The sequence below is a fragment of the Hypanus sabinus genome, chromosome 20 (genome assembly GCF_030144855.1).
Source record: "Hypanus sabinus isolate sHypSab1 chromosome 20, sHypSab1.hap1, whole genome shotgun sequence".
Classification (NCBI taxonomy): domain Eukaryota; kingdom Metazoa; phylum Chordata; class Chondrichthyes; order Myliobatiformes; family Dasyatidae; genus Hypanus; species Hypanus sabinus.
The window spans coordinates 5551955-5579036 of NC_082725.1; the positions used below are offsets into that span (position 1 = coordinate 5551955).

Genomic DNA, 27082 nt, shown 5'->3' on the forward strand with positions numbered 1-27082 from the left:
GATTCTGTAGATGCTTGAAATCCAGAGTAACACACACAACATGCTGGAGGACCAGACGGCACAGCCTCAGAATACAAGTATGTCCCTTTAGAACAGAGATAAGGAGGAATTTCTTTATCCAGAGGGTGTTGGTGAATCTGTGGAATTTGTTGCCACAGATGGCTGTAGAGGCTAAGTCATTGGGTCTATTTAAAGTGCAGGTTGATAAGTTCTAAATTAGTCAGGGCATCAAAGGTAATGGGAAGAAGGCAGGTGTATAGAGTTGAGAGGGATAATAAATCAGCCATGATGTAATGGTGGAGTAGACTCAATGGGCTGAATGGCCTAATTCTGATCCTTTGTCTTGTGGTCTAAGTCAGAAGATCAGGCAGCTTCTATGGAGAGGAATAAATAGCTGACGTTTCAGCTGAGACGCTAGGTTAATCAGCGTTTTGAGAGTGTTACTTGGTACAGATTGCTGTACTTTGAAGAATGTGGTTTAAATTTTGCCTTTGCATCTGCAGAAACATTTTGGATTTCCCACGTTAGCCACAACTATAACTGATACCAGCAATTACCCCGTTAAATTGTAAGTTGCTGTGTGCCCCAAGAGCAGAAACTTATTCACAGTGGAATCCGACTGTGCTGTGGCATGTCTACCTGAGCTCAGCGTTACACATCTGGGAGAGAGGTGATTGGAATGGATGCAGTTTCACCAAGCCAATAAATTCCCGTTTAAAAACACATTTTAAATGTATAAATTAAAGAAATGGCAGCATTTCAAATATGTATCCAAGAGAGAGTCATCAAGAGGAATAGAGTAATGGTTCCCATGTCACCAGTCTGGGTATGAAATTTTCTGCCTAGGATCCCTTTGTTCCTCCACAACGCAAGATTACAGACAGCAATTCAAGCAGGCATAAACGGGGCTAAAACTGCCAGAAAAACACAAAAATCTGGCCCTGAATCCAAAGATCTCCAGGCAGCTCTTTCCAGACTGGTGGGAGAAAGGTCTTCAGAATCAGGATCAGCATCAGAATCAGAGGCTGTTCCTGAATCATTGAGTGTGTCTCGGGCTCCCTGATGGTAGTAATGAGAAGAGGGCATGTTCTGGATGGTGAAGGTCCTTAAGCACAGATTGTTCCAATCTAGTTCTGTACAGGTTCCACATATTTTCTTTTTGTCTCTTTTGAGGCATCACCTTTTGGAGGTGTCCTGGACACTGGGGAGGCTTGTGCCCATGGTGGAGCTGGGCTGAGTTTGCAACTTTCTGCAGCTTTTTCCAGTCCTTTGCAGTGGCCCCTCCATACCAGATGGTGATGCAATCAGTTAGATTGTTCTCCATAGTACCATCTGAAGAAATTTGCAAGAGGGACATATTTATTAAGGAAAATTATAAATCTGATATACCAAAGCAGTTATTATGTCTGTTATCAGACTGTTGAATGGTCCCTAGTATGATAATCAACACACAAAAATGCTGGAGGCACATCTATGGAAAAGAGTAATGTTGTCGTTTCAGGCTGAGACCCTTCACCAGCACTGGAAAATAAGATGAGAAGCTAAAGCAAGAAGGTGGGGGTGGTGGAGGAGAAAGTACAAGTTGGTGGACGAGAGGTGAAACTGGGAGGGGGGGAGGGTTGAAGTAAAGGACTGGGAAGCTGATAGGTGAAAGAGATACAGGCTAAAGGAGGGGGAATCTGATTGGAGAGAACAGGAAGGGTGAGGAGCACCAGAGGGAGGTGACGGGCAGGTAAGGAGATAAGGCAAGCGAGGGAAACAGGAATGGTGAGGGGTGGGGGTGCAAATACTGAAAGTTTGAGAAATTGATGTTCATGCCATCAGGTTGGAGGCTGCCCAGGCGGAATATAACTCCTCCAACCTGAGTGTGGCCTCATCGCGGCAGAAGGAGAGGCAAAGAACTGACATATTAGAATGGGAATGTGAAGTAGAATTGAAATGGGAGGTCCAGATTATTCTGCCGGATGGAGTGCTTGGTGAAGCGGTCTCCTAAACTATATCAGGTCTCACTAATATACAGGAGGCCACACCAAGAGCACCGGGTATGGTAGATGGTCCAATCAGATTCACAGGTGAAATGTCACCTCATCTGAAGGACTGTTTGGGGCCCTAAATGATAGTGAGGGAGGAGGTGTAGGGGCAAGAACATCGATTTCTCAAGCTTCTGGTAATTGCCCTCACTCTTCACCATTCTCACTCCCTTTTCTCTCTCTCACCTTATCTCCTTACCTGTCCATCACCTCTCTCTGGTGCTGCTCCCCCTTCTCTTTCTTCCATGGCCTTTTATCCTCCTATCAGATCCCCACTTCTCCAACCCGTTATCTCTTTCACCAATCACCTGCCCAGCTCTTTACTTACCCCTCCCCCTCTCCCGGTTTCACCTTTCACCTGCTTCTTCCTCCCCTCCTCACCCCCACCTTCTTGCTCTAACTTGTCATCTACTTTTTCCAGTCCTGATGAAGGTCTCAGCCCAAATTGTTGACTGTTTACTACTCTCCATAGATGCTGCCTGGACTGCTGAGTTTTTCAGCATTTTTGCGTGTGTTGCTTTGGACTTCCGGCATCTGCAGATTTTTTTCTCCCTAGTATGACGGACTCTTGACCTCACACAATACTTTATTATGACCTTTCACCTTATTGTCTATCTGCTCTGTACTTTCTCTGTAGTTGTAACACATTATTCTGCCTTCTGTTGTTGTTTTACTTTGTTCTCTCTCAGTGTAATGAATTTATTTGTATGAATAATATGCAAGACAAGCTTTTCACGATGTCTTGGTACAAGTGACGAAAAATCCAATTCCAATACGTTATGTTTATTTTTCAGCAATTGAAACACAAAGTACCAGCTCTGAAGAGATCGTGCCGAGTCCTCCGTCTCCAATCCCACCTCCACGAGTGTACAAACCTTGCTTTGTCTGTCAGGACAAGTCATCCGGTTATCATTATGGGGTCAGTGCCTGTGAAGGATGCAAGGTAAGGCTGCATTGAAGGAAATCCATTACGTTGGAGTGATTTTGTGCCGATTTATTTCTGTTGTCAGCTTGTGATCCTGGTGTAGGAGCGGTCAGTGCAACAACATGTACATTTTAAAGGTCAGCTTTATTTGTCACAAATACGTCAAAACATCGAAGCACAGTGAAATGTGCTGTTTGTGTCAACTGCAGCACCGTCCAAGGATGTGCTGGGTGCTTAGACTCTGACTCCAGGATTGGAATATTTGTTTCTCTTTATTGACCCCATGTGAGGGACAATTAGTTATGAAACCATCAGAGACTAATTAAAAAGACAGTCACCATCCAGGCCATTCTCTCTTCTTACTGCTGCCATCAGGAAGATACAGGAGTGTCAGGATTCACACAGCCAGCTTCGGGAACAGTTACTACCCCTCAGCCATCAGGCTCTTGAACCAAAGGGGATAACCTCACCCGAATTCACTTGCCCCATCATTGAAACTTTCCCACAACCTATGGACTCACTTTCAAGGACTCTTCATCTCATCTCACGATATTTTTGCTTCATCTTGTTTATTCTCTTTCATATTCGCACAGTCTGCTGCCTATTCGATATTCAGGAGGGATAGACAGGAAAGAAAAGGAGGTGGGGTAGTATTGCTAGTTAGAGAGGATATTAACGCAATAGAAAGGAAGGACATTAGCCTGGAGGATGTGGAATCGATATGGGTAGAGCTGCATAATGCTAAGGGGCAGAAAACGCTGGTAGGAGTTGTGTACAGGCCACCTAACAGTAGTAGTGAGGTTGGGGGTGGCATTAAACAGGAAATTAGAAATGCGTGCAATAAAAGAACAGTAGTTATAATGGGTGACTTCAATCTACATATAGATTGGGTGAACTAAATTGGTAAGGGTGCTGAAGAAGAGGATTTCTTGGAATGTATACAGGATGGTTTTCTGAACCAACATGTCGAGGAACCAACTAGAGAGCAGGCCATTCTAGATTGGGTATTGAGCAATGAGGAAGGGTTAGTTAGTAATCTTGTCGTGCAAGGCCCCTTGGGTAAGAGTGCCCAGAATACGGTGGAATTCTTCATTAAGATGGAGAGTGACATAGTTAATTCAGAAACAAAGGTTCTGAACTTAAAGAAGGGTAACTCTGAAGTTAGATATGGCCCTTGTGGCTAAAGGGATCGGGGGTATGGAGAGAAAGCAGGTACAGGGTTCTGAGTTGGATGATTAGCCATGATCATACTGAATGGTGGTGCAGGCTCGAAGGGCCAAATGGCCTACTCTTGCACCTATTTTCTATGTTCCTTTGTTTCTATGTTTTGCACATCTGTTGTCTATCCATCCTGTCATTGTGTGACCTAGGAATGGCAAGGGTGGAGTGCCGCAGGAGGGATGTGGCACAGGTGGCAGAGAAGGAGTGTCAGAGTGGGTGTGGGTGGTACGGGTGCAGACATGCCCAGGAGATATTTGCGTGGAGTTCCAATGAGACATGGAAAAGGATGGTAGGGTACAGGAACCGTGGTGTACAAAGGCTGTTGTAAGTCTAGTCAAGAAGAAAATAAAAACTTATGAAAGGTTCAAAAAACTAGGTAATGATAGAGATCTAGAAGATAATAAGACTAGCAGGAAGGAGCTTAAGATAGAAATTAGGAGAGCCAGAAGGGGCTATGAGAAGGCCTTGGTGGACAGGATTAAGGAAAACCCGAAGGCATTCTACAAAAAATGTGAAGAGCAAGAGGATAAGATGTGAGAGAATAGGACCAATCAAGTGTGACAGTGGAAAAGTGTGTATGGAACTGGAGGAGATAGTAGAGGTACTTAATAAGTACTTTGCTTCACTATTCATTACGGAAAAGGATCTTGGTGATTGTAAAGATGAATTACAGCAGACTGTAAAACTTGAGTATGTAGATATTAAGAGGATGTGCTGGAGCTTTTGGAAAGCATCAAGTTGGATAAATCACCGGGACTGGATGAGATGTACCCCAGGCTACTGTGGGAGGCAAGGGAGGAGATTACTGAGCCTCTGGTGATAATCTTTGCATCATCAATGGAGACAGGAGAGGTTCTGGAGGATTGGAGAGTTGCGGATGTTGTTCCCTTATTCAAGAAAGGGAGTAGAGATAGCCCAGAAAGTTATAGACCTGTGAGTCTTACTTCAGTGATTGGTTAGTTGATGGAGAATATTCTGAGAGGCAGGATTTCTATGAAGCTTTGGAAAGGCATAATATGATTAGGAATAGTCAGCATAGCTTTGTCAAAGGCAGGTCGTGCCTTATGAGCCTGATTGAAATTTTTTAAGGATGTGACTAAACACATTGATGAAAATAGACCAGTAGATTCTACAAATATGTGAACAGCAAGAGGATAAGACGTGAGAGAATAGGACCAATCAAGTGTGACAGTGAAAAAGTGTGTATGGAAGTGTATAAGGATTTCAGTAAGGCATTTGATAAGATACCCCATACAAAGGCTTATTGAGAAAGCAAGGAGGCATGGGATCCAAGGGGACATTGCTTTGTGGATCCAGAACTGGCTTACCCACAGAAGGCAAAGAGTGGTTATAGATGCGTCATATTCTGCATGGAGGTTAGTGACCGGTGGTGTGCCTCAGGGATCTGTTCTGGGACCCCTACTCTTTGTGGTGTTTATAAATGACCTGGATGAGGAAGTGGAGGGATGGGTTAGTAAATTTGCTGATGACACAAAGGTTGGGGGTGTTGTGGATCGTGTGGAGGGTTATCAGAGGTTACAGCGGGACATTGATAGGATGCAAAACTGGACTGAGAAGTGGCAGATGGAGTTCAACCCAGATAAGTGTGCGGTGGTTCAGTTTGGTGGGTCAAATGTGATGGCAGAATTGTGGAGGATCAGAGGGATCTTGGGGTCCGAGTCCATAGGACACTCAAAGCTGCTACACAGGTTGACTCTGTGGTTAAGAAGGCATACGGTGCATTGGCCTTCATCAACCGTGGGATTGAGATTAGGAGCTGAGAGGTAATGTTGCAGCTATATAGGACCCTGGTCAGACCCCACTTGGAGAACTGTGCTCAGTTCTGGTCTCCTCACTATAGGAAGGATGTGGAAACCATAGAAAGGGTGCAGAGAAGATTTACAAGAATGTTGCCTGGATTGGGGAGCATGCCTTATGAAAGCAAGTTGAGTGAACTTGGCCTTTTCTCCTTGGAGCAACGGAGGATGAGAGGTGACCTGATAGAGGTGCATAAGATGATGAGAGACATTGATCGTGTGGATAGTCAGAGGCTTTTTCCCAGGGCTGAAATGGCTAGCACAAGAGGGCACAGTTTTAAGGTGCTTGGAAGTAGGTACAGAGATGATGTTAGGGGTTTTTTTACGCAGAGAGTGGTGAGTGTGTGGAATGGGCTGCTGGTGACGGTGGTGGAGGCAGATATGATAGGGTCTTTTAAGAGACTCCTGGACAGGTACATGGAGCTCAAAAAAATAGAGGGCTATGGATAACCCCAGGTAATTTCTAAGGTAAGGACATGTTTGGTACAGCATTGTGGGCTGAAGGGCCTGTATTGTGCTGTAGGTTTTCTATGTGACTATTGTTCTGAGTAGGAAAATTCTACACCGCCTGAAAACTATGTGGCATACTATTTTTTTTGTAATTATGCACATCAAACAAACACAAGCCACAACTCACAAGTAAATAATGTCAGGCAGTCAAAACAATTGATAGGCAAATGACATATGTAAAATGTTTTGACTAGATGGTGTTGACATTCAGTGAGCCAGTGGTTTATTAGCAATGAGCTACTGATTTCCATTCTGTGTTTATTTTTACAATTCATAACAGTGTTGTAACTTGAAACACTGACAATGTAAATACGTTGGAACCCCAAAATGTTTCAAAGTAAAAGTTGTGGTTCATTTATTATTTAGAAAATGTATGGATTTTATTAATTAACACATGATTAATTACAGGGTATTTCACAACTATATTAACATAGATTTTAAAATTATATTTACATAATTTCAGAATCAGAATCAGGTTTATTATCACCGGCATGTGATGTGAAATTTATTAACTTAGCAGAAACAGTTCAATGCAATACATAATATAGAAGGAAAAAATAAAATAATAATAATAAAAAGTAAATCAATTACAGTATATGTATATTGAATAGATTAAATTATGCAAAAAACTGAAATAATATATATTAAAAAAAGAGAAGTAATGTCCAAGGGTTCAATGTCCATTTAGAAATCAGATGGCAGAGGGGAAGAAATATAGAAACATAGAAAATAGGTGCAGGAGTAGGCCATTTGGCCCTTTGAGCCTGCACCGCCATTCAGTATGATCATGGCTGATCATCCAACTCAGAACCCTGTACCTGCTTCCTCTCCATACCCCCGATCCCTTTAGCCACAAGGGCCATATTTAACTCCCTCTTAAATATAGCCAATGAACTGGGCTCAACTGTTTCCTGTGGCAGAGAATTCCACAGATTCACCACTCTCTGTGTGAAGAAGTTTTTCCTCATCTCGGTCCTAAAAGGCTTCCCCTTTATCCTTAAACTGTGACTCCTCGTTCTGGACTTCCCCAAAATCGGAAACAATCTTCCTGCATCTAGCCTGTCCAATCCCTTTAGAATTTTATACGTTTCAATAAGATCCCCCCTCAATCAACTAAATTCCAGTGAGTATAAGCCTAGTCGATCGAGTCTTTCTTCATATGAAAGTCCTGCCATCCCAGGAATCAATCTGGTGAACCTTCTTTGTACTCCCTCTATGGCAAGAATGTCTTTCCTCAGATTAGGGGACCAAAACTGCATATAATACTCTAGGTGCAGTCTCACCAAGGCCTTGTACAACTGCAGTAGAACCTCCCTGCTCCTGTACTCAAATCCTTTTGCTATGAATGCCAACATACCATTTGCCTTTTTCACCACCTGCTGTACCTGCATGCCCACCTTCAATGACCTGTGTACAATGACACCCAGGTTTTGTTGCACTTCCCCTTTTCCTAATCGGCCACCATTCAGATAATAATCTGTTTTCCTGTTCTTGCAACCAAAGTGGATAACCTCACAGTTATCCACATTAAATTGCATCTGCCATGAATTTGCCCACTCACCTAACTTATTATTATGTGGATTTTATATTACTTAGTTGTTATTCTTTATTCGCTCACTTACTCCTTTTTTCCCACCAAAATGAGAATATATATATATACGTATGTAAGGTGTGTGTATATGTGTGTGTGTGTGTATGTGTATATATATATATATATATATATATATATAGGAGGAGTACACAGGGAAATCTTTTCTGTGCAATGGATTTGTTCACTGACTTTTATGAATACTGCTTTGGGGGCCCTCAACTCACAAGTAGGAGGGGTTATCCCCCACAGCTAGACATTTCCCCTAGCTCAGCGCAGGGTCATCTACTAGAGACCTCAGCCTTGGAATCACACGTTCGTTGCCATTTTTGTTATTATCTGCGTTTCTTGGTTCGTATTTGTTCAGGGAGTAGATCGATTAAGTTTTATTCTAATTTCAATGGTACATTGACAGATAAATACAGATGGCTAAGGACAAGGTAAAATTCATTTCTTTTAATGTCAATGGGCTATTAAATCCAATCAAACGTAAGAGAATTTTATCCAATTTGGAACAATTTGATTCATACTGGGAAAAATGGTTTAACTAAATAATGCCCCATAGGCATTATTCTCACAAATCAATGAATCTGTTGTAAAATCAAAAGATCACTCCCTACTTATACATAGTTCTTCCCTTTTGCTTGTTTTTTCTTTCCACTCTTTTCTATAAGTATGTACCTCAGATAAATACTTTGTGGAGATTTGTGATATATATAATTATATGATATATAGGTACAATGTCTGAAACACATCTTATGGAAATGTTTGTTTGATGATGAACTTCAATAAAAAAATAAATTACCAAAAAAAAAGAAAATTCTAGCCATGTGGCAACAAAAGCACAAGAACATTTCAGTTTCTGCTTGGCAGTGTCTGCAGTTTAGAGGGAACAGTGCTCTGCCCTATCACTCGAGTCCTATCCCCTAGCAAATTTGTTTAAATCCTTCACAAAAGCTCAAGCAAACCTGCCCGCAAGGATATTGGTCTTTTCTTTCTGTGTTAGTTCCATCTCCCAGCACATAGTCCATCGTCCCTGTATTGTTATTTAAATGCTTTGTTGCTGTTGCTAGTAATTTTTTTGCCACGTAGACTACTTTTCCATCACAGAGGTCCTGATGTTGCTGTTTGCTAAGTATTGTCCATGTGTGATTTTATTAAAAATCCATAATACTGTGCTGCTTGCAACATTTTCAGCATGTGTAATATCGAAATGATTCATAGCTTTTGAATGACTAATCTGTAAGATTCATGATAACGTGAGTGAGAGGGAAGCTCTCATTGCCTTTCTGAACGGAATTGCATTGGGCATATTAAAATAACAGTGTGGAATCAATAAATCATTCAGCAATTGCACATGCTATTATCTTCCCATGCAATGCAAAATTGAAATCCCAAGCCTGGACAAATCTGTGCAATCTAAAGCTTCTGTACATTCAATTGGAGTTTAATTTCTTATTAGTTATTTGAAATATAAGAAATACAAGATGTAATGTAATATTGCAGGGTAATATAAAGGATGGAAGGATATACATAATTCACAACCACCAACGTTGAGTTGAGTTTCACTTTAAGAGGCCGGTCTGAGGTGATGACGTAATTACGTGAATTTTTTTTAATGCGCTTTATGTTTCTGTGTTTGGAGGACAATAACTAAATTGTTACGGTTTTTATGAAATCTAAAATGTGTCATGCCATTTTATTTGTGAAAACCTACAACGTAAATAATATAAAATATAATATGAGATATTAATTTCTTATTTCTTGTTGAATGTTACATTTGAAAATTAAACATGTTGAAACCAGTCTCATTGTCATAGGTTTTGCCCTGAGTATTGAATTAAATGGAAACAGGGGGCAAATATTATTGTAGTTTCTTCAAAATAATCATAATAAAATCACTGTACATTGCAAAATTTCTCATAGAACATAGAACATTTCTGCATAGTACCGAGCCCTTTTACCCATGATGTACTGATGTTTTAACCTGCTCCCAGGATAATTCTAACTCTTTCTTCCCACATAGCCCTATCAAGGCGTGACTTTTAAATTATCATGGAGAGCTTTCTGACTAGTTGCTTCACCTTTCATGGACCATACAGAAGTCTGATGGCAGAGGGGAAGAAACAGATGCTAAAATGTTGAGTGTAGATTTTCAGAGTCCTGTACCTCCTCCATAATGGTAGCAATGAGAAGAAGGCATGTCCTGGGTGGTGAGGGTCTTTAATGATGGATTCCACCTGTTGAAGATATCATCAATGATGGGAAGAGATGTGCCCGTGCTGGAGCTGGCAGGGTCTACAACCCCTGCAGCTTTTTCCAGTCCTGCATATTGGAGACGATGGTTCAACCAGTCAGAATGCCTTCTGTGGTACAGAGGTAGACATTTGCATGAGTCTTTGGTGATGACCACATCTCCTCAAACCCTAATGAAGTATAGCCACTGGTGTGACTTCTTCAAGGTTGCTTCAATACATTGGGCCCAGGATAAACCCACTGAGGTGGTGACAGCCAGGAATTCGAAGTTATGTCACCCTCTCCACCACTGACCCCTCAATAAGAACTGCTGAATGTTCTCCTGACCTACCCTTCCTGCGAGGGAAAAAGGCAGTGAATCCGAGTAGCACCTGGAAATGCACAAACTGGTATCCTAGTGCAAACGCAACAACACAGATACCCTCAAATCCATGGAGATGCACTTCGACTTCAGGAGGAATGTGTCTTCTCTCTACCCACTCATCATCAACAGCTCTACAGTTAACACCGTTTCAACATTTAGCTTCTTGGGCATCGTTATTTTGTGGGAGAACCATTCTCCTTCATTCGGCTAAGGATGTGCTTCTTGGGGCAGTCAGTAAGATTCCATCTTCTCCAGAACATACAGGTGAGATTCTGCACCTCCATCACAGAGAGCGACCTCACATCAGCCATTACTGTTTTGGTTGGTGCAGCATCCTCTCACAATATACGGGAACTACAGTGAACTGTCAGTTCTGCAGAAAGTGTCACCGTCTGCAGTCTTCCTTCACTGCTGGACTTGTATATGTCCAGGACAGAGTTTCTTCCCCAGGCAATTAATTTGATCTAAGTAGCACCCCAGCCTCTATCTCTTACCCCTGTCGCTGCACTACACTGTAAACACTTTAAAATCCTATTTTATAATACTGTTTACGTGCTGGTATTTATGTATTTTTGTACATTTTATTGCGTATCCGTACTTTAACATTTAATTTTTGTATAATTCTTTATAATTGCTGAATGTTGTTTTGGGTTGCATGTCACACCCTGACCAACACACCACAGCAAATTCCTAATACATGTCATTTTCTTTTCCCTCTCTGTGCCAGTTTGGCACATCGGGCAGAACCCTTGCCACTTCTTTAGCGTTTGTTTGCTTTATGAGGCCGAGTTGCTAGCTCGATGCTTGACCCAGCACAAGTAGAGCTTGTGCAAGGAGCCAGCCAGATTTGAACCCCGGACCGCTGGCTCTGAAGCTTCTACTCCACCAGCAAAGGTGTAAATGTATGTAGTGAATGAAGTTGATCCTGATCCTTGATCCCTGCAATAAATTAACTCTAAGTAGACTTAACTCTTCCCAGCTTTTGCCCCATTTACAAATTCAATCATTTCATTATTATTTGCATACTGTAAATATACCTTACTCCCCACCCTTCATGTTGACTGATAATTTTCCAAGGTATACTGTCCTTGAATTCTTTTTATTTCTCCCTTCTGTCCCCTTGTGCTAAGAAGAGCTTCTGCCCTCTGAGAATGCGGTCTTCGATTCGAATGTTTCTTCATGTTGCAGTTGCAAAATGAGTGGCGGTTACAGGACAGAAAACAGTTGTTAAAAAGGATTCTACGGACTTTTTCAAAAGCGGCGGCGAAGTGACTTCATGGTCTTTGTAGCAGTTTCTGAAATCCTATTGCAGTGACTCCAGAACAATGCCGGTATTGTTTGTGGCAGAGAGGAACTTTGGCAGATTCTGCTGTCTGTTAAATTCTTGTTGCTTGTACTTGCACAGAAAAGACAGCATTCCATTTCCAGTGGTGCGTTTACTCGGGTTTTGGCAACTGCTGAAGTGGGTAGGACAGTTGCCTAGGGCTTTTTATTGGCAAGAATAGCAAGCTCTAGAATGTGAAAGGCATTGGTGGCATTTTAATGGCACTTAAGACAAACCAGTTTATGTGGATAATTAAAACTGTAGTGGTGCCACACTGTCTGCTTCTAGTGAGGATAAGAAACAGGAACAATAAGGGACCTCGAGGAAGTTGAAAACTAAGCAACAGTGCAGAGTCCCCAGCGTTGTTACAATTGAGAAATTGTGATGCAGTTGAAATTACATCAATGCTAATTGCGGACTTTCTTGGTTTCCTTCCAGTATTTCAGAGACATCATGATGTTTGTGGCAGACGATTAACCCTTTAGATATCTTTTGAACCATTGTAAGGCAGCATCTTACAGAGCAGAATTAGACTGCAGTAATGCTGAGGCTTTATAAAGCAATGGTCAGACCGCATGTTGAGTACTGTGAGCAGTTTCAGGCCACGTATCTAAGAATGGATGTGCTGGCAATGGAGAGGGCCCTGAAGAGGTTCATGAGAATGATCCTAGGAATGAGAAGGTTAACATATGAGGGACATTTGATTGCCCTGAGACAGTACTCGCTAAAGAATGAGGGTGGGTCTCATTGAAACCTATCATGTATTGAAAGGCCTAGATGGGATGGAATGGAGAGAATGTTTCCTATAGTGAGGGTGTCTGGGGCCAGAGGACACAGCTTCAGATTACAAGAATGTCCATTTAGAACAGAGATGAGGAGGAATTTCTTTAGCCAGAGGATGGTGAGTCTGTGGAATTAATTTCCCTAGGTGGCTGTGGAGGACAAGTCATTGGGCTGATAGGTTCTTGATTAGTAAGGACGTCAGCCGTTAGGGTGAAAAGGCAGGAGAATAATTTCAGAATAACAGAATCACTGTTTGTAGCACAGAAGCTTGCTGTTAAACACGTTGTGTCTGTGCTACTTGTTTTGTTAAAGCTTAAAGACCGACATTCAATGTTTTAGGAACAGCTTCTTCGCTTCCACTGTCAGATTTCTGAATGGACAATGAATCCATGAACACTACCTCACTACTTTTGCTCTCTTTTTGCACTATTTAATTTTTTTCTTATTGTAACTTATAGTTTTTTATGTATTGCACTATACTGCTGCAGCAAAAAAAAACAAACTTCTTGACGTATACCAGTGATAGTAAAGCTAATTCTGATTCTGAAAGCCACCAAGAAATCCCAGTGCGCAGTCTGTTCCCCAGAACTCGGTCTCCTTGATGCCAAATATTTATCTACTTTTCTTCAAAAAGACGAAATTTTGAATCAGGCTTCAGTGATGCCTGTGGCAGACTTTCCATACTTAGGCTCTTTTCTGCACACAGAAAATTTTCCTCATCTCGCCCTCTCACTGGTTTCAGATTGATGACCTCACAAATACCCTCCTGGCACTCTCTGGGAAATGGTCCAGCACCTCACATCTTTCTTCAAGCTGACTTTGTCACTTTTAGTATGAAAAGGTGAGCTTGCAACACCTACTGTCTGCAGATATGATACCCTTTCGAAAAGGAATGCTTCAAATGTGCAACATCAGTTGAATGGCCGTTAAAAAGATATTTAAAGATTAGTTTTATTTGTCAGATGTACATCGAAACATAGAATGAAACACGTCGTTTTGTGTTGTTTGTTGCTGGGTGCAGCTCACAAGTGTCTCCATGCTTCTGGTGTCAACATAGTATGCCCACAACTCACTAACATTAACGTGTATGTCAAGAATTAGACAACTGAGCCACAGAAGTCCAGGAGGTCAATGTGAAATTATATTGTCCAATACTGTTTTCGATCGCTGGTGCTGCAAAGCGTTACGCTAATAACTACGCTATCGTGGCACCTCTTAGGCTACCGTGCCATCCTGGTAACTTCTAAAGTATCTTATAATCATTTCCACAAACAGAAGAAGTTCTGTAGATGCTGGAAATCCAGAGCAATGCACACAGAATGCTGGGGCAGCTCAGCATCTATAGAGGGGAGTAAACAGTCAATGTTTCAGCCCAAGACCCTTAAACAGAATTACAAACAGCTTTCCTTATAATATGAGTATTTAACCTAGAGAAAATCTGAGATACGTTGAAGAGAAGATATTCTGCAGGTGTTGGAAATCCAGAACAACACACACAAAATGCTGGAAGAACTCAGGTCAGGTAACATCTCTGGAAATGAATAAACAATTGACGATTCAGGCCGAGACCCTTCTTCAGAACTGGAATGGAAGACGGCAGAAGCCAGGTGGGGAAGGGGGAGGAGTACAAGCTGAAAGGTGATAGGTGAAGCCAGGTGAGTGGGTGAAGGTGTGGTAGAGAGTCTGGGTAAGTACATGGTTGAAGAGTCAGAGGGCAGCAGAGTCCACAGTGGGGGGCGGGGTAGTGAGAGAGGGTCTCACCAAACTGTGCTGGAAGGGAAAATTTAAACATCTTCAGGGCAGGCATAGCTCAGAGAGACATAATTGCTTTGCTTCCTTCCTCCCTCACTACTTCTGTGTACAAGACCCAAAATACTTGTAGCGTTTCAACATATTATTTTCCTGGAAAAACATTTAAAATATTTGTAACCACAAAGTTTACTCTTTCTCCCTGCCCCCTGTGCACATTCTATTGAATAATTTCTTCATTCTGATCGATCAGAAATGATTTATCTGACAGCACCAGTGAGCTGGGTTCAATTCCCACCACTGTCTGTGTAGTCTCCCTACGACAGCGTGAAACTCTCTGGGTGCTCCAGTTCTGTCAGACATTCGGGTTAGTAATTGGTCACGTGGATGTAATTGGGTGGTGTGGGTTCGTAGGGCCGAAGGGTCTGTTACCATTTAAGTAGAAGAAATAAATAACTAAGTAACCATTTTCTTACTAAGTTTTCTCCACCAACAACCTGCTTACTCTACTAACCTTTCTCAACCCTCTTGACAGCTTTGTTTTATAATACTTTTTTTCAAAGCATTAATGACACAATCTGCTATATTTTTTCTCTTCCATTCCGACGAATGGGCGTTGGACATTGGAATGTCTCTGCTTCGGATAAAATTGCTATAAGGCTACATTTCACCAGAGGACTGGTGCTTCGAATTACATTGCTGGGACTTTTAAATTTGGATGACTGTAAAAAACAACCATGTGAAAAAGAAAATGGATTGAGTTAGGTACTTAACTCCAAATTAATTCCTCGTACTGAGTGTTCATAATAAACACAGTTTGCGTAGGCGAGACTAAGGTTCAAGATTCAAAACAGTTTCTTGTCATTCCTCAGTACATGAGTGTGAAAGACAATGAGATAAGTATTTGTCTGGATCCGATGCAGCACAGAAATAAACACACAGTAAGCACAAAGAACACAGTAAAAACACAATAAATATAAATATAAAAGCAATCCTATAAAACAAAATGTACACATAATTCTTATGCAAAGGAACACTAGATGATGTGTATGTATTGGTTAGTGGGTTAGTGGATGGAGGTGTTGATCAGCCTTCCTGCTTGGGGAAAGTAGCCGTTTTTGGGTCTGGTGGAAACTTTGTGGATGCTACGAAGCCTCCTCCCTGAGGGTGCTGGCACAAACAGTCCATGAAGAGGGTGGGTGGAATCCTTCATGATGCTACTGGCCCTTTCTGTATATATATCCTTGATGGCAGCGAAGCAGTCAAGTCTAATACAGGGTCCATCCAAGTATATGATGAGGAAATCTGTGCTTATACCCGTAGATCAGGGGTTCCCAACCTGGGCCCATGGACTATTTGCTTAATCGTAAGGGTCCATATAATAAAAAAGTCAGGAACCCCTGCATTAGAAAGTTGTCTTGCTATGATGGATATGTTCAGATGTTAATGCTGAGACGTTACAGAAGAATTCTTGCTCAGAAATGGACAGCTGTGATATCTATAAACATTCAGTGAGGTGGGACGGTGAAAGGGGGGAGGGGAAAAAGAGAATAGGAAAAAGAGGCACGAGGAAGAGAAAGAAAAATCGTACTTGAGATAATACCAGAAAGACCTGTTAATCAGTTTCACTCTAATGAACTTCCACAGAATTGACAGGGAGGAAAGCCGGTTAAGTTTTATATTCTGTCTTTTCATTTTTTTTTTGTTGCCGTTTGTGCGGTTTTTTTTCTTGTATGTGGAGGGGGAGAAGGAGAGGTTTGATGTTTTTCTTTCAATGCTTTGTGCTCCATGGTGTTTCTTTGTTTTGTGACTGCCTGCAGGAAAGACAAATTTCAGGATTGTACACTGTATACATACTTCGATAATAAATGTACTTTGAATCTTTGAAGTACATAAAATGCCTGGTGAAGAGTGTCAGCCCAAAACGCAACTCTTTCCATAGATGCTGCCTGACCTGCTGAGTTCCTCCAACACAATGTTTGTGTTGCTCTGGATTTCCAGCATTTGCAGAATCTCTTGTGTTTAGGATCAGCCTTTCGCTGGTACCTGCTTCTTTTCAAAGTTTCAAAGATTTGAAGTATGTATATCATATACAACCCTGAGGTTCGTTCTCCCACGGGCAGACACGAAACAAAAAAGCACCATGGAACACATTTAAAGAAAACATTTAGCACCTAACACACAATAAAGAACAAATCCCGCAAACAGCAAAAACAAATAGCTCACAGAACATCTAACCACAGAATTCCTGAAACGGTCCGGGCGTGACAGTGACTGTGGCAGCAGTACAACGCAAATATATAAAATTACTATAAATGACAAAATAAATGAATAGTGCAAAAATGGACTGTTCAGAAACCTAATGGTGGAGGGGAAGAAGATGAATTGTTGAGTGTTGGTATTCTGGCTCCTGTACCTCCTGAATAGGGCACGTCCTGTATGGTGAAGGTCAGATCCTCTGAAATGGAGAGGATCAGCAACTTTAAATTCCTCTGTGTTATCATTTTAGAGGATCTGACCTGAGCCCAGTACTGCAGTAATGAAGAGTGCACTGAAGCACCTCTATTTCCTTGGGAGTTTGTGAAGATTTGGCATGACATCTAAAACTGGAACAAACTTCTATAAATGTGTGGTGGAGAGTATATTGACTGGTTGCATCACAACCTGGTGTGGAAACACCGAAGCCCTTGAAAGAACAATCCTACAAAAAATAGTGGATACAGCCCAGTCCATCACTGGTAAAGTCCTCTCCACCATTGAGCACATCTATTTTTTCTTTCTCTATGTATTTGCAAGTTTGTTGTCTTTTGCACACTGGTTGAATGCCCAAATTGGTGCAGTCTTTCAATGAACCTGTTATGATTATTATTCTGTTATGGATTTATTGGGTATGCTGGCAAGAAATTGTATATTGTGACACATACGTACTTTGATAATAAATTTACGTTGAACTCTGAACAAAACAAAGGCACAATAGTGTAGTGGTTAGCGCATCATTTTACAGCACCAGTGACTAGGGTTCAATTGCTGTCACTGTCTGTAAAGAATTTGTGCATTCTGCCTGTGTCTGTGTGGGTTTCCTCTGGGTGTTCCAGTTTCCTCCCCCATTCTAAAGGTTAACAGGTTAGTAGGTTAATTGGTCACATGGTGTAATTGGGCAGCACATTCAGTTGGAAGGGCCTGTTATTGTGCTGTATATTGTGCTGTATCTGAATAGAATAAAAATAGAAAATAACTTTATGCACTTTGTACCATAGAACATAGAATTTCACAGCACAGTACAAGCCTTTTGTCCCATGACATTGTACTGGCCTTTTAACCTGTTCCAAGATCAGTCCCACATAGCCCTCCATTTTTTTCATGCACAATAGAAGTCAACATATTTTCTCCATTTTTGGGAAGTTGCAATGCCTGTCAAGAGTACACATAAACAGCTGCTTAGTCAAACACAAGAGATTCTCCAGGTGCTGGAAATCTTGAACGGGGACCTGATTTAAGCACCTAAAATTGCACGAAAGGGTCAGCATTTTGTTGGTATCCTCTTCTTTTGATTCTGTTATGTAGAAATCAGAATCAGGTTTATTAGCACTGACGTGTGAAATTTGTTGTTTTGCAACAGCAGTACATTGCAAAGACATAAAAATAACTATGACTAATAACTAAATTACCATCAGGCTTTTGAACCAAAGGAGATAACTTCACTTATTTTTCACTTGCCCCATCATTGAGATGTTCCAACAACCAATAAATAGACCCTTCATTTCATGTTCTCAATATTTATTGTTTATTTATTTTTGTTACTATTTCATCTTTCTGTATTTGCATAGTTTGTTGTCTTCAGCAGTCTAGTTGAACGCCCTAGTTAGGCGGTCTTTCACTGATTCTGTTACAGTTATTAATCTATAGATTTATTGAGTATGCCCACAAGGAAATAAATCTTGGGTTGTAGATGCTGACATATATTAATAAACTTACTTAATCGTTAAGGACATAAAAACATGCACAAAATGCTGGAGGAACTCAGTAGATCAGGCAGCATCTTTGAAGAGAAATAAACAGTCGGCAAGCAGGCTGAAGCCCTTCATCAGGATAGAAACATAGAAAACCTACAGCACAATACAGGCCCTTTGGCCCACAATGCTGTGCCAAACATGTCCTTACTTAGAAATTATCTAAGGTTACCCATAGCCCTCTAATTTCCTAAGCTCCATGTACCTTTCCAGGAGTCTCTTAAAAGACCCTATTGTATCCGCATCCACCACCATTCCCCGCACTCATCACTCTCTGAGTAAAAAACTTATCCCTGACATCTCCTCTGTACCTACTTCCAAGCACCTTAAAACTGCCCTCTCGTGCTAGCCATTTCAGCCCTGGGAAAAAGCCTCTGACTATCCACACGATCAATGTCTCTCATCATCTTATACACCTCTATCAGGTCACCTCTCATCCTCTGTCGCTCCAAGGAGAAAAGACCGAGATCACTCAACCTATTTTCATAAAGTATGCTCCCCAATCCAGGAAACATCCTTGTAAATCTCCTCTGCACCCTTTCTATGGCTTCCACATTCTCCCTGTAGTGAGGCGACCAGAACTGAGCACAGTACTCCAAGTGGGGTCTGACCAGGGTCCTATGTAGCTGCAACATTACCTCTCTGCTCCCCAACTCAATCCCATGATTGATGAAGGCCAATGCATCGTATGCCTTCTTAACCACAGAGTCAACCTGCACAGCTGCTTTGAGTGTTGTATGGACTCGGACCCCAAGATCCCTCTGATCCTCCACACTGCCATTGGAAGGGAAGGAGGACAAGAAGCCAGAATAAGGAAGTGGGAGGAGGTGAAGGAGGACAAACAGGCAGGTGATAAGTGAGACAGGTGAGGGTGATGGTGGGTGGGATGAAGTGAGAAGCTGGGAGGTGACAGATGGAAGAGTTAAAGGGCTGAAGAAGAAGGAATCTGATAGGAGGAGAGAGTGGACAATGGGAGACAGGAAAGGAGGAGGGGGACCAGTGGGAGGTGATGAGTTCTTTAGTCAGTTATTTTGCTTTATACATACTTATGTGTGGATCTTTCTTCAGCTGGTATGGAGATGAGCTATCTAAAGCTGTGTTCTGTCTCTGTATGCTCACTGGCTGTATGGGTGTCCTTGCACTCCCACTCGTACAGATGTACATCAAACCCCAGTTAAAAGAGGTGAGGTATGAGCTTGAATGCACCAAGCTCTCAATCAATGTCACTGTGATTCCATGTGTGACTGCAAGGCTTCCAAACATTTACCTTAGCTAAGCCCCGGCCATTTGCAGAGAATGAAATAATCCCTGTCTATATCCTGTCTTATTGCTTGTACAGTATGACCCTCAGAGTTGGCTGAAATGCTCGATGTATTTCATCAATTTTCATTTCTTAGTGAATATTCTAGATCTTTAAGGAACTGTAATACAGCTAAGGGGGATGTCAGAGATAGGTTTTTTACACAGAGAGTATTGGGTGTGTGTTATTTTATTTATTTAGAGACAGAGCACAGACCAGGCCTTTCCAACCCAATGAGCGCATCCCCCAGCAACTCACCTGTTTAACCCTAATCTATTCACAGGACCATTTAACTGGTGGGACTAAACCAACACACTCACAAATAGACTTCTTACACTGGAATTGAATTCCAAACTCCGATGCCCCGTGGGTCACGTTAACCACTGTGCTACTGTGGCAGCCCTATAGGCATATGGATGATAGAAAAGAGTGGGATATGTGGGAGAGATTGATCTTAGAGTCGGTTAAAAGATTGGCATAACCCTGGGGGCCGAAGAGGCTGTCCTGCGCTATAACATTCTATGTCCTTTTTCTTCACATCTTCACGCAATGGAATTAATCCACATCCTAGGAAGACTGCATGTTGCTGGTACTTAATAGCAAAGCAAATTCGATGGGCTGAATGGCCTAATTCTGCTCTAATGTTTTATGTTCTGATGATTAAGTGGCTCTGAAACCAGATTCGCAATCAGCTTTAATCAAAAGAGCCTTGTGACAACAGTATGCTTCCTGTGTCACCTCATTAAACACATGTACAGCCATGTGAGTACACTTATTAGTGAGTTGTGGGCACGCTATGTTGGTGCTGGAAGCGTAGCGACACTTGCAGTCTGCCCAGCACCATCCTCTCTCAGTTGATTTGATATAAATTGTGTGTTTCAATGTTTCAATGTACAGTACATGTGACAAATAAAGCTAATCTTTCACTTTAATCTATCAGAGAAATATATGCGAATATTCAAAGAATTTTAATTGATTTTTAACAGGTGGCCTAATCTTAATAGTGTATAATGAGCAATGTTAAAACATTCCACTACAAAAGTTGGAGGTCAAGGCACTGGTCACTTGTGGTTGGCTGAGTATACAACGCTATGAGGGGTATAAATAGGGCAAATGCAAGCAGACTTTTTCTATTGAAGTTGGGTGAGACTAGAATTGGAGTTCTAAGGGTGAAAAGTGAAGTATTTTAGGAGAATGCAAGGGGGAACCTTTTCACCCAGAGGGCGGTGAGAGAGTGGAACAAGTTTCCAGTACAAGTGGTGTATATGAAATTTGGATAAGTACAAGAGAAATTTGGATAAGTGCATGGATGGGAGGGTGTGTGGAGGGCTATGGTCCACATGAGAGTTGATGGGACTAGTTGGAATAACAGTTTATCACAGACTAGATGGGCTGAATGGCCTGTTCCGTGCTATATTGCTCTATAATTATCACTGCTTAGATTGTGTACTGAAATCTTTGGAGTCAACTTTCTCCCAGGGTTCATCTGATTCAGTGTAAAACCTCACGAAATGCTGGAGGAACACAGCAGGTCAGGCAGCATCTATGGAGAGGAATAAAGAAATGGCATAATGGGTTGAGTCCTTCATCAGGACTTCATTCAGAGTTCACTTTGCTAACATTGAGCCTTGAAGTGAGAACAAGACTGAAAACATGCCCTCTTCTCATTACTACCGTCAGGGAGGAGATACAGGAGCTCGAAGACACATGCTTAATGTTTTAGGAACAGTTTCTTCCTGTCCGCCAACAGATTTTTTTAACAGACATTTATTCTTCTTTTTCATTATTTATTTATTCCACAGTAATTTTCATATCTTGTACAACACTGTTCCTGCAAAATAACAAATTTCACGCCCTATGTCAGTGACAATAAACCTGATTCTGATTCATTCTCTGACTCCAACATCCTTTCAGTTCAGTGTCACTGTTGCACACTCAGAGACCACTTTATCAGGTATGCCTGTACACCTCATCATTAAAGCAAATATCGAATGAGCAATTCAATGCACAAAAGCACACAGACATGGTCAAGAGGTTCAGTTGTTGTTCAGACCAAACATCCGAATGGGGAAGAAATGTGATCTAAGTGACTTTAACTGGGGGAATAATTGTTGGTGACAGACGGGGTGATTTGTGTATCTCCTGGGATTTTTGCACACAGCAGTCTCTAGGGCTTACAGAGACCGGTGTGAGAAACAAAAAACATTCAGTGAGCAGCCATTCTGCGGGCGAAAACACCTTGTTAATGAGAGAGGTCAGAGGAGAATGGCCAAGCTGGTTCAAGCTGACAGGAAAGCGACAGTACAAAGTTCAAAGTAAAGCTATTATCAAAGTATCCCAAAAAAGCACGTATTACAACAGCAGTGTGCAGAAGAGCATCTCTGAACTCACAACATTTCACACCTTGAAGAGAATGGGCTACAGAAGCAGAGGACTACCAACGTACATTCAGTGGCCACTTTATTAGGCACAGGACATGGCCACTTAGGGTACTTTACACACAAATCGGACGTATGCGGTTCTGTTTTTAAATAATGCATCTAGTAAATTGCTTTACTCCTAGCTTTTGTGCTCAGGGTTCTATGTATCACTTTTCACTTTTCTTTTCCACGATAACGTTTCAACTAATTAAAATTAAGTTGCTCAGTCTTGGCAGTGGTGAGAGTGGAAGCAGAATGACACATCACATTCCGCACTGTTAATTTGAGCAGTAATTGAAACTTCCAGATTCTGATAACAGCCTCTTATTGCTGAGGAATGATTAATCGAATTTTTTAAAGGTAACAGTCTCGACTTCAGTCATAAGATCTGGGTCTGTGTCCGATTAAGATTCAAGATTCAAGATTGTTTATTTATTTTAATTCTATTTATTTAGAGACACAGCACAGAACAGGCCCTGCTGGCCCATCAAGCTGCACAGCCTTGCAAACCACCGATTTAGCAATAACCTAACCTGTGCATATTTGGACTGTGGGAAGAAACCAGAGCAGATGGAAGAAAGCTGTAGCACATATGAAGAATGCACAGACTTGCTTAGAGAGGACGTCAGAATTGAACTCCGAACTTGGATGTCCTGAGCTGTAATAGCATTGTGCTAACCACTGGACTGCAGTGGTTCTCTTTTGTCATTCTTCAATATATAATTGTGAGCATCAGGTAGGAGGTACAGAAGCTTAAAGGCACACAGTCAGAGATTCAGGAACAGCTTCTTCCTCTCTGCCATCTGATTCCTAAATGGACATTGAACCCATGAACACTATCTCACTTTTTTTTTTAAATACAGGTGTCCCCCACTTTACGAATGTTCACTTTACATCACTTAACTTTTACAAAATACCTACATTAGTAACCTGTTTTTGCATTACAAAGAGGATTTTCACTTCTACAAAAAATTTTTCCCATACAAATTAATGCTCTTTAATGCTTTAATGCTCTTAAATTAATGCTTCACTTTACGCTAGTTTGGCCTAAGAAAGGTTTCATAGGAACGCTCTACCTTTGTAAAGGGGGGGGGGGGGAAACACATCTGTATACAGTATTTCTGTTTTATGCACAATTTTTTATCTGTTCAATATACGTATACTGCATAAAGTATACCAAATAAGATTTATTTATTTATTATTACTTTTTCTCTTCTATATTATGTATTACATTGAAGTGCTGCTGCTAAGTTAACAAATTTCATGTCACATGTCAGTGATAATAAACCTGATTCTGATAAAGGGGAACGCACTGATTGTTACTCCAGATCTGATGCACATTTAAAAAAACCCAATAAATATACAGTGATATAAAAGCAATCCTATAAAACACAATGTGCAAGTAACTAATTTAAGATTGTGTGTGTATATGCGTGTGTGTGCGCGCACGCGCCCTTAACTCCTGGTGGAGTTGTCGGGTCGCCATCATGACGAGCTTTTTGCATCTTTTGGGGATTCCTCATCGTACTGAAATCTGAAACCTGGCGGAGCCCATCCCTCTCCAGGTTTTTTTTAACAAGGTTGAGTTGCCGGCTCGATATTTGACCCAGGCACGGATGGAGAGTGTGCAAGGAGCTGGCTGGATTCGAACTCAGGACCTCTCACTCCAAAGTCCAGTGCTGATGCCACTACACCACCAGCCACATTTAAGATTAGGTTATGTACTAGACTGATTGTATGTGCATAAGGTGGGGTGTCACGGTACTGTAGTGGGTAGCTCAGTGCATCAGAGTTCAGAGTTCAATTCCAGCATCCTCTGTAAGAAAGTTTGCATATCCTTCCCACGTCTGTATGTGTTTCCCTTGGGTGCTCCACTTTCTTCCCACAGACCAAAGATGTTCTGGTAATTGGTCATTGTAAATTGTCCTGTGAGTAGTCTAGGGTTAAATCTGGGGGTTTGCTGGGCAGAGTGGTTTGTTGAGCTGCAAGGCCTGGTTCCGCACTCTCACTCTGAATAAAGATAGAAGTAAATAAATTACACTGGGTGCAGGAGTGGCTCAGCATAGTGACTGACAGGAAATGATAAAGTGACAAAGTGACTCTTGGCAAGAGGAACTCCTCTCAGTAGCAGCAAGGCAAATGGAAACACAATAGGACAATGACTGTCAGTGTAGGTCGAGGTGTAGAGTGACAGTGAATGGGAGGATGAAGGGGGTGGTGAGGGACTGTGGAGAGGAGTGTGTCCGTGTGGGGATGAGGTGTGGAATGTCAGTGAATGGGGGGATGAAGGGGGTGGTGAGGGACTGTGGAGAGGAGTGTATCAGTGTAGGTCGAGGTGTGGAATGTCAGTGTGAAGTGACAGTGAATGGGGGGATGAAGGGGGTGGTGAGGGACTGTGGAGAGGAGTGTGTCAGTGTAGGTCGAGGTGTGGAATGTCAGTGTGAAGTGACAGTGAATGGGGGGATGAAGGGGGTGGTGAGGGACTGTGGAGAGGAGTGTGTCAGTGTAGGTCGAGGTGTGGAATGTCAGTGTGAAGTGACAGTGAATGGGGGGATGAAGGGGGTGGTGAGGGACTGTGGAGAGGAGTGTGTCAGTGTAGGTCGAGGTGTGGAATGTCAGTGTGAAGTGACAGTGAATGGGGGGATGAAGGGGGTGGTGAGGGACTGTGGAGAGGAGTGTGTCCGTGTGGGGATGAGGTGTGGAGTGACAGTGAATGGGGGGATGAAGGGGGTGGTGAGGGACTGTGGAGAGGAGTGTGTCAGTGTAGGTCGAGGTGTGGAATGTCAGTGTGAAGTGACAGTGAATGGGGGGATGAAGGGGGTGGTGAGGGACTGTGGAGAGGAGTGTGTCCGTGTGGGGATGAGGTGTAGAGTGACAGTGAATGGGAGGATGAAGGGGGTGGTGAGGGACTGTGGAGAGGAGTGTGTCAGTGTAGGGATGAGGTGTGGAGTGTCAGTGAATGGGGGATGAAGGGGGTGGTGAGGGACTGTGGAGAGGAGTGTGTCAGTGTGGGTCGAGGTGTGGAGTGTCAGTGTGAAGTGACAGTGAATGGGGGATGAAGGTATGAAGGGGGTGCTGAGCAGCTGTGGAGAGGAGAGCCCCATGTGGATGCAGTGGTGATGAGGGCTGGTGGGTTGGGTTAATAGAAGTTGCAGTTGAGAGAACACAGAACATTACAGCACAGTAAAGGCCCTTCGGCCCATAATGTTGTGCTGACCTTTTAACCTACTCTATGATCAATCTGACCCTTCCTCCTTCATAGCCATTTTTCTTTCATCCATGTGTTTTATCTAAGAGTCTTTTAAACATCCCTAATCTATCCTTCTCTGCCACCACCCCTGGCAGGGTGTTCCACACACCCACCACTCTCTGTGTAAAGAACTTACCTCTGACATTCCCCCTATACTCTCCACCATTCACCTCAAAATTATGTCCCTCTGTTTAACTATTTCCAGCCTGAGAAAATATCTCTGACTATCCACTCTATCAATGTCTGTTGTAAACTTGTACCCCTGTCAAGACCCCTTTCATCCTCCTTTCCTTCAGAGAGAAGTCCCAGCTCATTCATGCTGTCTAACTCAGGCACAGCCTGAAATGTGTTGTTTTGGCAAGGGCATTTTGAAAATTTTGGAAGAAGAATTCTTCCACAAGACACATATGAGCTTTATAAAAGACAAAGGTAATTGCAGGTACCGGAGCTACCGAACAGGTCAGAAAGAATGTGGAGGGACGTGAAATACAGATTCTGTTTTACTGTACACAAATGCTGCCTGACAGTCAATCACCCTAACTTACAGTACTGTGCGAGTGTCTTAGGTATACACATAGGGAGCACGGTACTGTATTTGGCAAGGAGGAGCAGACGTTGATGGGAGCAAAGGGTGTTGTGGGACAGGTGGCAGAGAAGGAGTGCCAGTGACAGGGTGGTGGGGGGGTGGCACGGGTGCAGACACACCCGGCCCTAAGACACCAGGCAAGGACACTTGATTCTGAACTACTGGTTTACTTATCGTTACAGAATGTCTCTCTGGTGCTTCCTGCGCCCTCCCCTCTCCCTTCTGCTTTTCCCAACTGTGATTCCCCTCTCCCTGCCCTCTTCCCACTCTCTGACCACAACAGAGACCCATATCAGAATCAGGTTTATCATCACTCACATATGTCATGAACTTTGTTTTCTTTTCTGGCAGCAGTACAGTACAATACATAACATTACAGCAGTACTGTGCAAAAGTCTGAGGCGCCCTAGTTATATATACACAGTATATGAGCCTAGAACTTTTGCATAGTACTGTACTATAGACAGAAATGAAATAATAACCTTTTTCAGATCGTGCCATGTCATCATGCAATTTAGTCATAACATTTGCCTTCCATTTCTGACGTGACATTTGTATCGGTTGTGAATGAGTTGACACCATAGCTCATTCATTTACAAAGATGCTGAAAATCCAGAGCAACACATACCTTGTGCTGGAGGAACTCAGCAGGTCAGGCAGCATCTACGGAGGGGAATAAACAGTCAACGTTTTGGGCCAAGACCCTTCATTGGGGCTGGAAAGGAAGGTCGGAGGAAGCCGAAGTAAGAAGGTGGAGGGCAGGGAGGAGGGGAAGGAGTACAAGCTGGCAGGTGATAGTTGAGGCCAGGCGAGGGGAAAGGTGGGTGGGTGGTGAAGCTGGTACCATGTCATCATGCAAACGCAGCTGATCATTTCCCTGGTACAGTATTTGTGATGTGATAATGGTATCAACTGGGCCTGAGGTGAACCACTCCAAATCAGAATCAAC

General features: G+C 42.4%; 1 protein-coding gene across 2 annotated transcripts in view; it reads left to right on the forward strand.

The window, feature by feature from the left end:
* LOC132378243 (retinoic acid receptor beta-like) overlaps positions 1–27082 on the forward strand; it is a 205980-nt gene that overhangs the window by 39065 nt on the left and 139833 nt on the right. For both annotated transcript variants that reach the window (XM_059944989.1, XM_059944990.1), the window contains one exon: positions 2825–2973. In XM_059944989.1, the coding sequence (XP_059800972.1) occupies positions 2825–2973 (149 nt within the window). The remainder of the gene's footprint in view (positions 1–2824; positions 2974–27082) is intronic.